This window comes from Bos grunniens, chromosome 20, assembly GCF_055505025.1.
Source record: "Bos grunniens cultivar Pamir isolate PY7600 chromosome 20, Bosgru_T2T1.0, whole genome shotgun sequence".
In the NCBI taxonomy this organism is placed as follows: Eukaryota; Metazoa; Chordata; class Mammalia; order Artiodactyla; family Bovidae; genus Bos; species Bos grunniens.
The window spans coordinates 6448133-6463050 of NC_141184.1; the positions used below are offsets into that span (position 1 = coordinate 6448133).

The 14918-nt window shown below is 46.1% G+C and overlaps 1 protein-coding gene across 2 annotated transcripts in view; it reads left to right on the forward strand.

The window, feature by feature from the left end:
• ADCY2 (adenylate cyclase 2) overlaps window positions 1-14918 on the forward strand; it is a 454409-nt gene that overhangs the window by 380017 nt on the left and 59474 nt on the right. For both annotated transcript variants that reach the window (XR_015148596.1, XM_086361165.1), the window contains exons 16-17: window positions 2585-2722; window positions 12545-12664. Coding sequence is in view for 1 of the 2 variants with exons in the window: in XM_086361165.1 (XP_086217291.1) it covers window positions 2585-2722; window positions 12545-12664 (258 nt within the window). In the remaining variant the exon portion in view is untranslated. The remainder of the gene's footprint in view (window positions 1-2584; window positions 2723-12544; window positions 12665-14918) is intronic.

Below are 14918 nucleotides of genomic sequence, written 5' to 3' on the forward strand. Positions count from 1 at the left end.
ATTAATTATATTTATAAATATATTACAAATATATATTTATAAATATATTTATAATAATTATTAATTATAATATTATTCAGTGTGGTATTAATATTATTCAGTGTAGGATGTGCTAGAAGGATAATGATACACTTTCAGGTGAGCGTCCTCCAGCTGTGTCATCCTGAATGATACCACATGTCCACAGCATTGAAGGGCCTCTCTTCAGACAACAGATTTAAGGACATCACCAGCCCCCATCCGAACCATGCTTTGGAGAAGAAACTTAAGGCATAAATCTGGCTCCCCCTGACTTGCTAACAGGAAGACGCTCTGCAGAGCCTGGCCGCTAGCCTGAGGTTCAGCCCCTGGAGCCCAGGGCAGCACTGGCTCATCCCTCCAGACAGGCTGTAGGAGAAACCAGAGGAGGTCCCAGGAGACTCTGCCCAAAGAGTGAGCCCTGGGATTCCACACCACAGGGGGTTAGATGCTGTAGACAAATGTTCTGCATCTCTTTATACCAGGAGCTGGACGGGAAAAAAAACTATAGTAGGAAGGAGAGAAAATGGTTTTTACATTCATCTAGGGTTTTCCAGGTGGTGCTAGTGGTAAAGAACCCCCGTGCCAATGCAGGAGATGTAAGAGACACAGGTTCGATCCCTGGGTTGGGAAGATCCCCTGGAGGAGGGCAGGACAACCCACTCCAGTATTCTTTCCTGGAGAATCCCGTAGGCAGAGAAGCCTGGCGGTTTATAGTCCATGGGGTCACAAAGAGTTGGACAAGACTGAAGCGACTTCACATGCATGCAGATATAAAGCAAACAGATTTTTAGTCCCTGAAATGTTCCTGAGAAATATGTTTTCTTCACAAATAGAAGAGAAACTAACACATACGTCTTGTTTTGGGCACCTTATGAAGCTCATTTAAATCTCTTAAAAAACCAAAGAGGCAGATACTATTGCTATTCTTATTTCAGAGAGGAAAAAACCGAGGCCAGAGAGGGTCAGTAACTTGCATAAAGTTTCACAGCCGTGGGGGGCTTGGTGCCGCAGCCACAGGGCTGGTGACCTTTCTAACCATCTCTCATCCCGTGGTGTACGTGGGTGCTTGCTCAGTCACGTCCATCGTGTCCGACTCTTTTGCAACCCTATGGACTGTAGCCCACCAGGCTCCTTTGGCCTTGGACTTCTCCAGGCAAGGATCCTAGAGTGGGTTACCATTCCCTTCTCCAGGGGATCCGCTCGACCCAGGATCAAGCCCATGTGTCCTGCATTTGCAGGCGGATTCTTTATCAACTGCACCACCTGGAAAGGCAACACCCCAAAGCGGGCAGAATTAACACCACTGAACTCCGCACTTAAAGATGGTTACGAGCTCTTTGCAGGGCAGGAACAGAGACACGGACTTACAGATCAGACGTGGACACAGCGGGGGAAGGGGAGGGTGGGGCGAATTGGGAGAGCAGCACTGACGTATGTGCATGACCACGTGTGAAGTGATAGCAGGTGGGAAGCAGCTGTCTAGTACAGGGAGCCCAACTCAGTGCCGGAGAAGGCGGTGGCGCCCCACTCCAGTGCTCTCGCCCGGACAATCCCACGGACGGAGGGGTCTGGTGGGCTGCAGTCCATGGGGTCGAGAAGAGACAGACACGACTGAGCGACTTCACTTTCACTTTTCCCTTTCATGCATTGGAGAAGGAAATGGCAACTCACTCCAGTGTTCTTGCCTGGAGAATCCCAGGGACGGGGGAGCCTGGTGGGCTGCCGTCTACAGGGTCGCACAGAGTCGGACACGATGAAGTGACTTAGCAGCAGCAGCAGCAGCAACTCAGTGCTCTGTGATGACCTAGAGGGGTGGGATGGATGAAGTGGGAGGGAAGCTCAAGAGGGAGGGGTTATAAGTATGCATATAGCTGATTCATCTTGTTTGTTGTATGGCAGAAACCTACACAGCATTGTAAAGCGATTATACTCCAATTTTTTTAAAAAGCCCTAAGAATGTTAAAAAAAAAAAAAAAACAGTTAAGAGGGTAAATTTTATCTTATGTATTTTATCTTATGTATTTTAACACAATTAAAAATAGTATTTTTATAATAAAAAGTAGAGCTTCTCCACGTGGGGGAAGCCCTCTCAGGACAAGATGAGGTATAGCCATCACCACAATCACAGCGGAGAGCGCTGGGTTTCATCTTCACAGGGACAGGTTCCAAACTATCGTATTGTGTGGTCCAGATGAACTCTTAGGATTAGCTGCACGTTGGGCTGTTTTCTACACAAATCACCTGAATTTCTGAAAACAGCTTCCTCACAGCTGTGATCTGAGACCCAACACATCCGCCAGAGTTGTTTAATTGACGCATATTTTTCCTTCACCAGAAGAATTTTTAAACATAATTTCAGGTCTCTCTTAAAGGACATAGAAGCATGTCGTAGTTTGTCATAGAAATTTAGTGAATTTGTTCCCAGCTTGTAAGAAGAATGCCGACATGATCTACTGGTCTCGTGTGTGAAAAAGATCGGTGCATCTCGTGTTGTAAACATCCTTGAGAAACTTGAGAAAAATACGTAAAATAGCAACGCGTTTCTTTTTCTCTCCGCTCTTAGCAATGCAGCAAGAAAGCATCTGCTTCTCTCCTGTGGCTTTTAAAGTCATCGGGCATCATCGCCAACCGGCCCTGGCCTCGGATCTCCCTGACGGTCATCACCACGGCCATCATATTGACCATGGCCGTGTTCAATATGGTGAGTCATGGCCCGGACGTGCTGTCCATCTCGTGGGATTTGGTCCATCTTGTGGCATTTTGAAACCTTCCCCATAGCTCCTTCGGCGACAGCTACTGATGCCTGTTTAAATTCAACATCCAACCGCTTTGCATAGGGGAAGCGTGCTTCCTGGGGAGGCCCCCAGGGAGGGAGGGAGACTCCTTCCAGCAGCTTCCCACCCCCTAGCTCGTCCTGACTCCAGCTACGGAAATGCCACCGAATGTTAGCAGGCTAATCACCAGGAAGACCAGAATCAGCAAATTAGAGAGGCTGCAGTGGGAAAGGGGTGCTGCTCTGGGCTTTAAAGGGCCTGATTTCAGACATCACCATCACTCCCACCTTAACCAGCTGGGCGGTTTTGGAGAATTTTCATTAAAAGCTTCCACAGGCTCCACTTCACTTCTCATGAGAAAGCTGAGACTTTCTCAGTGAGAACTGACACTTCTCTGCTAAGGTGGATTTTTCAGGTAAATGAAGTGATGCTCCTAGCACACTTAGGATGGCATCAGGCGTTTGGTAAGTACTGAACCAGGGGTTGCTCTTACCGTATCAATGTTTTTAGAGGTATATCCTTCAAAGCAGACATGTCACTAATCAGTGCCAATTAAGACACATCCTTTTAATTATTCTCACGTCATCACCATCGACCACCAGGTGTTCACTCAGCAAAAAAAAAAAGAAGAACATATATTGAGCATAAATATGCATGTGGTACTTCACTAGATCCTAGGAACCCAAAGCGACTTTGTCTCCCCAGAGTTTATGGCCAAGTTTAGGAAACTGACAGCTGGGTCAGAGGTTATGAGAGAGTCTGACAGTGAAAGCGTGAGGGGTGGGGCAAGGACAGGGGAGCTGGGCCGGCAGGACGGAATTCTGAAAATGGACACAAGTAGTTTTCTCCGGATGATGGAGGGAAGATCAGGAGGGAAGACATTTAGCATCAGGACAAAGAGAGAAATGTATCCTATGAAGCAGCAAAAAGTAAGGCTGAAGAAGTAGGCAGGGACCTTGACGGTTTGCCTGAGATCTGTCCTCAATGTCATACCATGGGTCACACGGTTTGTACGGATGCACCTGGAGATTCAGGTGAGGGTGACGCCAACTGGCAGGCGGACGGGCTGGGGTAGCAGTGGCCGGGGCAGACTGGCCCCTTCTCCTTCACTCTGCCTCGAAGTCCACCTTAAGGACACCTGGGAGGAAGGTGGCAGACAAGCACCAGCTTCCCTCCCTTCTTCCTCTTCCTGTCCATCAGGGCGGGGATAGTGTGGATTCCTGGGTGTCCTCCCGTGGGCTTAGCAGCTGTGCTGGCTCCTCCCGCTTCCCCTGACTACACAGCCCAGCTCCTGCTAGCTCCCCTGAGAAGCGCGGGCCCTAAGGTAGGTCTTCTTCCAAGGCAAGGGCCATTGAGGGGTGTCCCTGCGACTCCTGTTTCCTTGGTACACACCTGCTGAGCCTCAGAGCTCAGCTTGCAAAGAGGCTGCCCCCAGCTGGGCCTGTGCAGTAAGAACTGATGGTGTCTGTTGGGAGAAAGGGCTCTGCAGTCAAGTCCATGCAGACGGAAGACTTCCCAAGGACCAGCTGGCCCTTGGTCTTGGGTTCCTGTGTGGTGTTGTCCTGCTGTGTCACGTTCACCATGGCAATTCCACCATCCCGGCCCTCCCCCTGGACTTCTCCCAGCCCATCTCCCCTCCCCCTGAACATGCACAGCATCCAAGGCCATCTTCCTGTGCCAAGGGTGATGACATGGTGCCCCAGGGATGGAGACCCTCTCTTCTAGATCTCAGGCATCCTTGGGTCATGACAGCACTTATTTCTAACAAAGGCATCATCAGGACTGACCAGGGAAGAGCTGGGACATGGTACCTGGTCTGGACAGGAAAATCCCTCTGGAGTAGGAGAATGATCCTACTCCTGAGGGATTTCAGATCTTAAGGGCTGGAGGGGATGTTGGCCACCATCAGCCTGAGGCTTGTGTTCATGAGGCATCCCCACAACCGCCTGAGGACTCTCTGTGTGATGACCCAAGGAGAGTGTAACTGTGGCCCCAGGATGGTCAGCAGAGTTGGGGGTGGGGGTGGCCTCCTGGTGAGGATCGTGAGATGCAGAACTGAACACTAGCCTTTCCCAGAAGAGCCCTTCAGCAAGTGAATCACTATCTGCCGCACTCCAGCCTTCCCACACGGGCAGTATCATTGGCTATGGCATGTTCGTGAATACATCACCACAGAGGAAGACGGACAGAGACACGGGGAGTGGCGGGAGCCTTGGAGAAACAGGGGTGTTTCCTAAAGCGGGTTCCTCATGCTGGACTTCGTAGCAAGCCTGTGTGCGTTAGTCCTGCTGCTCTGGGAGCCAGCTTTCTGGGAGAAAGTGCCAGCCAGCTCCAGGAAGAGCTTGGTAAAGTGAGCTGTGGGGGAACAGCTTGAAAAGAGTGGACTTCACCATGAAAAGGGGTGGCGCAGGGAGAAGCAGAGCATCCTTGAAGGATAGCACTAGCTAGAGCTCTGGGGGGTTCTGATACACCAAGTGTGTGTCCTGTGGCCCCCAGCCCTTATCATTAGGCTTCTTCATCCCTTTGGAGGGCTTCCCTGATGGCTCATTGAGTAAAGAATCTACCTTCCAGTGCAGTAGGCACAGAAGACCCAGGTTTGATCCCTGGGTCGGGAAGATCCCCTGGAGAAGGGAATGGTAACCCACTCCAGTATTTTCACCTGGAGAATCCCACATACAGAGGAGTCTGGTGCGTTACAGTCCAAAGGGTCACCAAGAGTCAGACACAACTGAGTGACTAAACACAGCACACATCCCTTCAAAGTGTATTCACTCACGTGTGCGCTCACCTGTGCACACATCCTGAAAGTTGACACAGCATTTAACACAACATCACACACCTAATGGTGAGGTCTTTTTTTTTTTTTTTTCCTTGAATCCCAGGAAAGCACCTTTTATACAAGGAAGGGCCATTCCACAGTTACTAAATGAGAGAGGAATGAATGAATGAAAACTTTTTTTTATGAAATCTAGTTTGATATTATAAAACCAGGATTCATCACCTAATTTTTAAAAGGCAGAATTGAAATGGGAAACAAATCTGATGTGAAAGCTGGTTGTATTTCTCCTAGGGTAATTAGTGATTGACAGGCAGTTCAGTCACTGTCTATAAATGTTTGATGAGCTCTGACTCTTTGGGACCCTATGGACTGTAGCCCACCAAGTTCCTCTGTCCATGAAATTTTCCAGGCAAGAATACCGGAGTGGCTTGCCGTGTCCTCCTCCAGGGAATCTTCCCCACCCAGGGATAGAACCTGGGTCTCCTGCATTGCAGGCAGATTCTTTACCGTCTGAGCCACCAGGAAGCCACCGATTAACACATTTTTACAGTAACTGCTGGGAAGATCCCCTGGAGAAGGGAACAGCTACCCACTCCAGTATTCTGGTCTGGAGAATTCCATGGACTGTACAGTCCATGGGGTCGCGAACAGTTGGACACAACTGAGCGACTTTCACTTTCACAGTAACTGCAATCCCTTTGGAGTGAAGAAATGCATTTTCTGTACCCAAAATATGTCTTCCAGTGTCATTTTCCTTCCTCAAAAAGAAAGAAGTGCATTGCCAAGTGCGGTAGAGAAGTCTACGGAAGGCACAATAAAAGTCTGACGGATCAACTTTGAGAAAAAATGAAACGAGGCTCAGCTCACTGGGCTGCCTCCTATAGGACTAGAGCCTTGGAGCAAGGAAAAGACTTAAGTTACTTGTTCCTGTCCACTATTTTTCTCAATTCCTGATGGATTTAGTGGTTCTTCCCCATCCAGAGGCTCTTATTTTTGTTTCAAGGAAATATCACAAAACAGTACAAAATCCAACATTGGGTAGAGAGAAGAAATACTTTTCCTAGTTACTGGATTTTCTTATCATGTCTTATTCATCATGGGAAGGACTGGTCCATCAAGTGCCCTCTCTGATCACATCTGATGACTTACAGAGAAATGTTCTCCAGCTACTAGATCCCCAGCCACATGAATTTTGACTGCATAAGGCAGACACAAGGTCCAGTGTTCCTAGCCCCACTGCAGGGTGCTGTGACTGCCCTGGGGTCACACGCATCCCCAGGGGGTGCCAGGCAAGGGAAGTGGGCTCCAGGACCCTCATTCACATTCAGGAAAGATGGCTTCTCCCACTGGGGAGGTGGGTACCAGTCTTTACCTTTATGTGGTCAGATGCTCTCAGAAGTAAGTCTGTGTTTTTTTTTCCCTAGCCCCTCTTGAAAAATCTCCTTCCTAGGGAGACTACTATTTAATGCAGTAGAGCTTTTAAACTTATCCTGGTACTTTTTTTAAGAATACAGTTTCTAGACTAACAGCCCTATTCCCAAGTTGTTCAGTTCAGTTCAGTCGCTCAGTTGTGTCCGACCCTTTGCAACCCCATGAATCACAGCACGCCAGGCCTCCTTATCCATCACCAACTCCCGGAGTTCACCCAAACTCATGTCTATTGAGTCGATGATGCCATCCAGCCATCTCATCCTCTGTCTTCCCCTTCTCCTCCTGCCCCCAATCCCTCCCAGCATCAGAGTCTTTTCCAATGAGTCCACTCCTCACATGAGGTGGCCAAAGTATTGGAGTTTCAGCTTTAGCATCAGTCCTTCCAAAGAAATCCCAGGGCTGATCTCCTTCAGAATGGACTGGTTGGATCTCCTTGAAGTCCAAGGGACTCTCAAGAGTCTTCTCCAACACCACAGTTCAAAAGCATCAATTCTTCAGTGCTCAGCTTTCTTCACAGTCCAACTTTCACATCCATACATGACCACTGGAAAAAACCATAGCCTTGACTAGATGGACCTTTGTTGGCAAAGTAACGTCTCTGCTTTTGAATATGCTATCTAGGTTGGCCATAACTTTCCTTCCAAGGAGTAAACGTCTTTTGATTTCATGGCTGCAGTCACCATCTGCAGTGATTTTGGAGCCCAAAAAAAGAAAGTCAGCAACTGTTTTCACTGTTTCCCCATCCATTTCCCATGAAGTGATGGGACCGGATACCATGATCTTCGTTTTCTGAATGCTGAGCTTTAAGCCAACTTTTTCACTCTCCTCTTTCACTTTCATCAAGAGGCTTTTTAGTTCCTCTTCACTTTCTGCCTTAAGGGTGGTGTCATCTGCATATCTGAGGTTACTGATATTTCTCTTGGGTATCTTGATTCCAACTTGTGCTTCTTCCAGCCCAGCGTTTCTCATGATGTACTCTGCATATTGCTGTTTGTTAGCAGTGATTAACCCAGTGAAGCTAATCCAGGCTCTGGACTAACATTCCAAGGGGAAGAGCAGCTCTTTTGTTCAGGGGAGGGGCTGCCTTCCTGAGCAAGCTTTCCTTAAGGCACTGGGTGTGCGCATACTCAGTCACTCAGTCGTGTCCACCTCTTTGCAACCTCATGAAATGTAGCCCGCCAGGCTTCTCTGTCCATGGGATTCTCCAGGCAAGAATACTGGAGTGGGTAGCCATTTCTTCCTCCAGAGGATCTTCCTGACCCAGGAAAGGATCCCATGTCTCCTGCATATCCTGCATTGGCAGTTGGGGTCTTTACCACTGAGCCACCTGGGAAGCCCTAAGGACTTCTGTTCATGGAAGGTCATCATTTTAAAGTCACAGCACATTCAGACCCTCTTCTGTGGTTCCTGTGATGTTGGAGTGTTCTTTTAGGGTAAAGGAAAAAATGCTTTCCTTTCTTCCCTTTCTCCTCCGTCTTTTTCTGTTTTCAGTGCTTGTTGTTTTTCCTTTGGGGAAACTATGTGTAACAGAGTTTATCATTTTAACCGTGGTTGAGTGTACATTCAGGGGCATTCAGTATATCTGCAGTTTTGTGCTCCCCTCACCCTATCCATTTCCAGAACTTTGTCATCGTCTCACACAGAAGCTCTGTTCCCGCGAACAACGACTTCCCCTCACCCCCAGCCCCTGGTAACGTCTACTCTGCTTTCTGCCACGATGAACTTGCCCACCCTAGAAAACCTAATACACATGAGATACCTGCTGTTAGTCTCTTTGTGTCTGGCTCATCCCACTTCAGATAACATGTTTAAGGTTCTCATTTTCTCTTTGATGCTGAGTCCCTTCACAGCAGGGAAAAACTCCCGGTTTGCCCTGGATTTTTCCAGCCGGTGGTAAACAGCCCTTATTAAACTGCTTTTCTGTCACCCCTTGCCATCACCTTTCCCTTGGGATAGAGAGAGAAGCCGCAGGGGTGATGTGAGGACTGAGACCCCCCGCCAGCTCTCTCTGCTCCTGACTGTGTGGATGGGCCCCTTCATGCTGAGCCTCCATGTGGATCTTCAGTCACTAATGTTTCTCCTGAGCTGAAGTCTCAGAGCCTTTGTAAGAGCCAGGGTCAATAGGGATGGTGTTCTTTTACCTCTCATTACACACTAACATCAGAGAAGGCGATGGCACCCCACTCCAGTACTCTTGCCTGGAAAATCCCACAGATAGAGGAGCCTGGTAGGCTGCAGTCCATGGGGTCGCAAAGAGTCGGACAGGACTGAGCGACTTCACTTTCCCTTTTCACTTTCATGCATTGGAGAAGGAAATGGCAGCCCACTCCAGGGTTCTTGCCTGGAGAATCCCAGGGACGGGGGAGCCTGGTGGGCTGCCGTCTGTGGGGTCGCATAGAGTCGGACACGGCTGAAGTGACTTAGCAGCAGCAGCAACAGGCTACCGTGGGCTTCCCAGGTGGTGCTAGTGGCGAAGAACCCGCCTGCCGATGCAGGAGACAGAAGAGTCACAGGTTCAGTCCCTGGGTGGGGAAGATCCGCTGGGGGGGCACGCCTACCCACTCCAGTATGCTGGCCTGGAGAGTCCCATATCAAGAGGAGCCTGACACAGTCCAGAGGGTGACAAAGAGTTGGACACAACTGAAGTGACTTCGCATACATGCACACACTAACATAAATGATAAAATGTCCAGGTCAGCTTCATTTCAAATGAGTTGTGAGATATTACCAGGACATTTTAAACGCCATGCTCCAATAAAAAGTAGAGAAAACCAACCAGTTATCCTGACTTTTTTTTTCCCCACATATAGGGTTTGGGGTATCAAATAGCAAGAGACCTGTGTGTTTTGTTCCATTTTCGCTCCCAGCTGTCTATTCAGAGCCGTGTCTGAGAAGCTCAAATCCTCTTCCTTTTTTTTCTGACATTTTGACACTTTGATCACGTGATGCCTCCCAACATTTTGCACCTTCTCCAAGAAACTGCAGAGAATAATTATAAATAGCCCAGATTTGTGAGCCACCTAGACACAGAGTTAGCCATGGTTAACTAGTGGTTAATTGATCATCTAATTCTAATTGGATAATTACTTCTAACTCCAACCAAATGATAAGCAATGATGTTATCGGGCACAAGCACGGTATTAAATTGCATGTTCACAATTTCATATTGTTTGACAAACATAATTCTGAGGTGCTTTACATTGTCTGGGAAATGTAACATTTGGAAGGAGGGCTAAAAAATATGCACTTAGTTGGGATATCTTGTCTGGTTTGAGAATACCATTTTCCCAACTAGGGCAAAGGTTGTAGAAATACTAAAATAGGTCCAGAGAGGAGTTCCCCTAAATAATTATGAAACTAGAAATGCATTCTGTGCAGAAAACTGTGGCACCTTAACCCAGGAGGGAGAAGGATGTGGGATTGATAACCCTCAAGCTTGGCCTGGCTGTAATTAGGAGTTTGTTATTTTTAAGTGGCTAAGGAGACAGAAGAGGAAAATCGGTTGCAAAATGCAGTGTGAAGCCACAGAGACAGAACGAAGAGGTCTTGATTTTAGGGGTAGTTAATTAAATACCAGAAAAAAGTAGCTGAAGGGGGTTAATGAAGCATTCCTGAATGTGGTAATTAAAGTTCTCCACTGCTTTTCAAGTTCAACCATCCTACTATTTCAGAGCCTTCTTGCAAGACAAAGCTTTCACAGGATATATTATTACTCATTTATTTTCTTCTTTTTATGCTGATATAATTAAGAAGGTTTTTTCTTTAATTATTTTAAGATCTCAGATTCCTGAGACTAGTAACCTGTCAATCTAAATGGTCTCCTTCTATTTGTTGTTTCCATTAGTATTTAAATCAAATGTATGTTGGGTCTATCAAATCTAAATTTTTACATTTTGGAGTCTTGTATTTGGCCACCAATTACTCCATTTTTTTCCTGTTATATTTTTTCCAAGTTATCATCACATTTATATTTCATCCAGGGTTTGTGACATTTTTGATAAATTATTTAGTATTAATAGTAAATAATAATATCTCCTGGCATACTGCAGTCCATGGGGTCGCAAAGAGTCAAACACAACTTAGTGACCAAACAACAACAATTCATAAATAAAGAAATCTACATTTATTTGACTTTTAAATTAGTATTTTGCAGCATTTTATCAAAATATATAATGTGCAGAAACATTGTATCTAGAACCATTCTTGGAATCTGAGAGGAAATGTTCTCAAGAGTATATTAAACAAATGCCTTCTTATTTACCTAAGTAAATTGCTGGAGGTCTTTGACAAGAAGCCCGCCATCAAACAAGGACAAACAAAACAGCAGAAACTGCAGGGAAGTTTTCCTCTCTAGACCTTGAGCATAGATGGCGAGCCCTGGCAGAACGCCTAGCCTAGTTTCATGGAGGAGAGGGATATCTTTCATAAGGGAACCTGGCCCACGATTCTCTGCTTCATCTTCACTGAACAGCTGTCTGACCCACAGTCACAGGATAGAAAGTGACTGATCCTAAGCAATCTGTATGGTAGCTTCTCCAGGAAAGAGAGAGACAGAGAGAGAAACAGAGGAGAGCGGGTGAGTGAAGGAGAGAGAAACAGAAAGAAAGAGATTGAATTTTTCCTCCCTTGCTAACTGACTGGCCGTTTCCTTCTGGGTGCTGCTGTTGGTACCCACTATTGTTGTTTAGTCGTTAAGTCGTGTCCAACTCTTTGTGACCCCATGGACTGTGTCCTTCCAGGCTTCTCTGTCCATGGGATTTCCCAGGCAAGAATGCTGGAGTAGGTTGTCATTTCCTTCTCCTGGTGATCTCCCTGACCCTGGGATCAAACCTGCATCTCTGGCTTTGTAGGCAGATTCTTTACTGCTGAGCCAGTGGGAAAGCCCCTATAAGAGCTAATCATATTTATTTTCTCAGGATTGCTTCCTTTTTAAATTAGGACCCCCTTTCCAATAGTCCTGAGAGCATCCTTTCTCTCCCATTTTACCCCTGGTGATCCTGAGCTGCCACTCACTCACAAATAGTAGAAGCAAATGTTGGCGTCAGCTATTGCATGTTTCCCATAAAATTAATTTATTTTCTTAAGATACAAAATTCAGGAGACTCCACTGATGCATTTGGTGAAGGTGAAGATACTGCAAAAACACAGAGTGAAGACTCCCATCTCATGATGGAGAGTTGACTGTGCGGATGGCAACGACAGCCTCCAACGTCATTCTAACAAAGCTGTCTTCCCTGTGCTTGGTTCATTTTAAATTCCTGTTTAAGAGAGGTGCTTCTGTTTTCTTTAACATCAGTCTGGGAGTTCTGGAATTCACTGTGCATTGTGGAGCACAGCAAGAGTTCCTTACTTATTCGATAGAAATTTCCAGAGCCTCAAAGAGAAGATGAAGGGATTAGCAGTGAAGTAAAGAGGCTGAAAGGTCCCCACAACGCTGCTCAATGAGCCGAAGAAACATGTCCTTAGTAAGCTGAGCCCCCACCTGCTAACCCTTTACTCTCCTTTGCACTGATTCATTGCAGAAACATTTTCTTTGCAGTTTTTCCTGAGTGACTCAGAGGAAACAATTCTTCCGACTGCCAACGCGTCCAACACAAGTCTTTCTGGCGCAAGTAACCAGGCAGCAATTCTGCGTGCGCAAAATTTGTTTTTCCTGCCGGTAAGCACATCTCCCGGGTTCTTATTGTTTTTACTGTTTTCCTGTGTGCTGTTACCGATTCAGTGCCTGTGCCTTCCACTTCCTCTTCCACCATAGACTTTATTCTCCTTGTTTAGATTCTATACCTGAGTCTCTCCTGATGGGGTAAAAATTGGCAGCCTTTGATAGAAAACTCCCAGCCAGTAGAAACTGATTAGACCACATGGACAAACTTTCCATGGCATTTTGCGGCTCTCACAGATGACTTTGTGCCTTATTCTCTTAACGCTACATGTTCATCTTTTTCCGGACTTACGTTTGATTTACAATGTTGTGTTGGTTTCTGGTGTTCAGCAAAGTGATTCAGTTTTACAGATATGTATTCTTTTCCATCATGGTTTATTACATATATATTCTTTTCCATTATGGCTTATTACAGGATGTGGAATATAATCCCCCAAGCTATACAATAGGACCTTGTTGTTTATCCATTCTGTGCATACTAGTTTCTATCTGCTGACCCCAAACTCCCAGGGTAACCCTCTCCCACCTTGGCAACCATAAGTCTGTGTTCTGTGTCTGCGAGTGTGTTTCTGTTTTGTAGATAAGTTCATTTGTGTTGTATTTTCAGAGAAGGCAATGGCACCCCATTCCAGTACTCTTGCCTGGAAAATCCCCAGAGGAGCCTGGTGGGCTGCAGTCCATGGGGTTGCTAGGAGTCAGACACAACTGAGCGACTTCACTTTCACTTTTCACTTGCATGCATTGGAGAAGGAAATGGCAACCCACTCCAGTGTTCTTGCCTGGGACAGGGGAGCCTGGTGGGCTGCCATCTATGGGGTTGCACAGAGTCAGACACGACTGAAGCGACTTAGCAGCAGCAGCAGCAGTGTCGTATTTTATATTCGGCACATAAGTGATAGCATATGGTATTTGTTTCTCTCTGTCTGACTTACTTCAGAATGATCATCTTAGTGATGATCTGACTTGGAATGATCTGACTGACTTAGTGTAATCATCCCTAGGTCCATCCATGTAGCTGCAAATGCCATTGTTTCATCCTTTTCATGCCTGAGTAGTATTCCATTGTGTATACATGCACCACGTCTTTATCCATTCACGTATGGACGGACATTTCAGTTGTTTCCATGTCTTGGCTACTATAAATAGTGCATGTGTCCTTTTGAATTATAGTTTTGTCTGGATATATGCCCAGGAGTGGGATTGCTGGACCAGTTAAAATTGCTGGTATTTTTAGTTTTCTGAGGAGCCTCCAAACTGTTCTGCGTAGCGACAGCACCAGTTTATCTTGACACAACATTTTATAGCATGCACCCCAGCATGTTGCTTTCAGTTGTATGTCACTGAATTTCTGGGTGTGTTGCTTACAGATTTCACTAATTGCTCCATGAATTAGCTTCCTGACTCTGTGATAACTGGGTCCTGCTCCATGAATTAGCTTCCTGACTCTGTGATGACTGGGTCCAAAGCTCATGTTTCTTCTTCTTCAACTGCAAATGCCATCCAGTGATTATATCTCAAATAATCCTTACTAACAACCCATTTTAACCAAGGTCCAGAAGGGCCTACATTGAAATTTCAAAACTTACTAACACATCAGTCTTTTTAAGTGCAAAGAACTAAATTAGTTATTTACTGCTTAACGACTTCTTCTATGAATTTTGTGTGTAAAAAAAAAAAATGATTTTGATACTCTTCTTTTGATTTTCTGAATAATCGTCTAAAAGTAACATACATTTAGTTTGTCTCCCGTAGCTTCTAGAGTGCTAGATGAACTAGTCCAGACTCATGGAAATTGGTCATTTAAGATGTATATTTTTAAATTTTTCTACCAGTTTCTTAAACTCCATCAACTATAGCAGTGAAGTGTCCTTTCTTCACTTTGCTTTTGTTGATTGATCCCCTTGACATTAGGCATTCATCCTTTTCCCCATCTCATCATTTCAGTTTTCTGGGGTGCTCAAAGGTCTGTGTACAGATAGTAGGGGCATCTGGTGGTCTTTAAGCCGTGACTGTTTCAGTGGCCAGCTGTCCAAAGTCCACAACAGGGTCCCCGCAGGCTCAGGAAGAGAGGACAATATAAGCTTCATCCCTTTTCCCTGGGGTCCTGGCCTTCATTTTCAGCAGTGTTGTGAACCCACTGAGGATGAGGCAGCATCTTTTCTATTTTTAGTTATGTGAGGGACGAGATTCATGACGAGGGTTTACTAGCCGTGACCTCACCATGGGCAGTTTGGAGCCCCCTTCTTTAGAG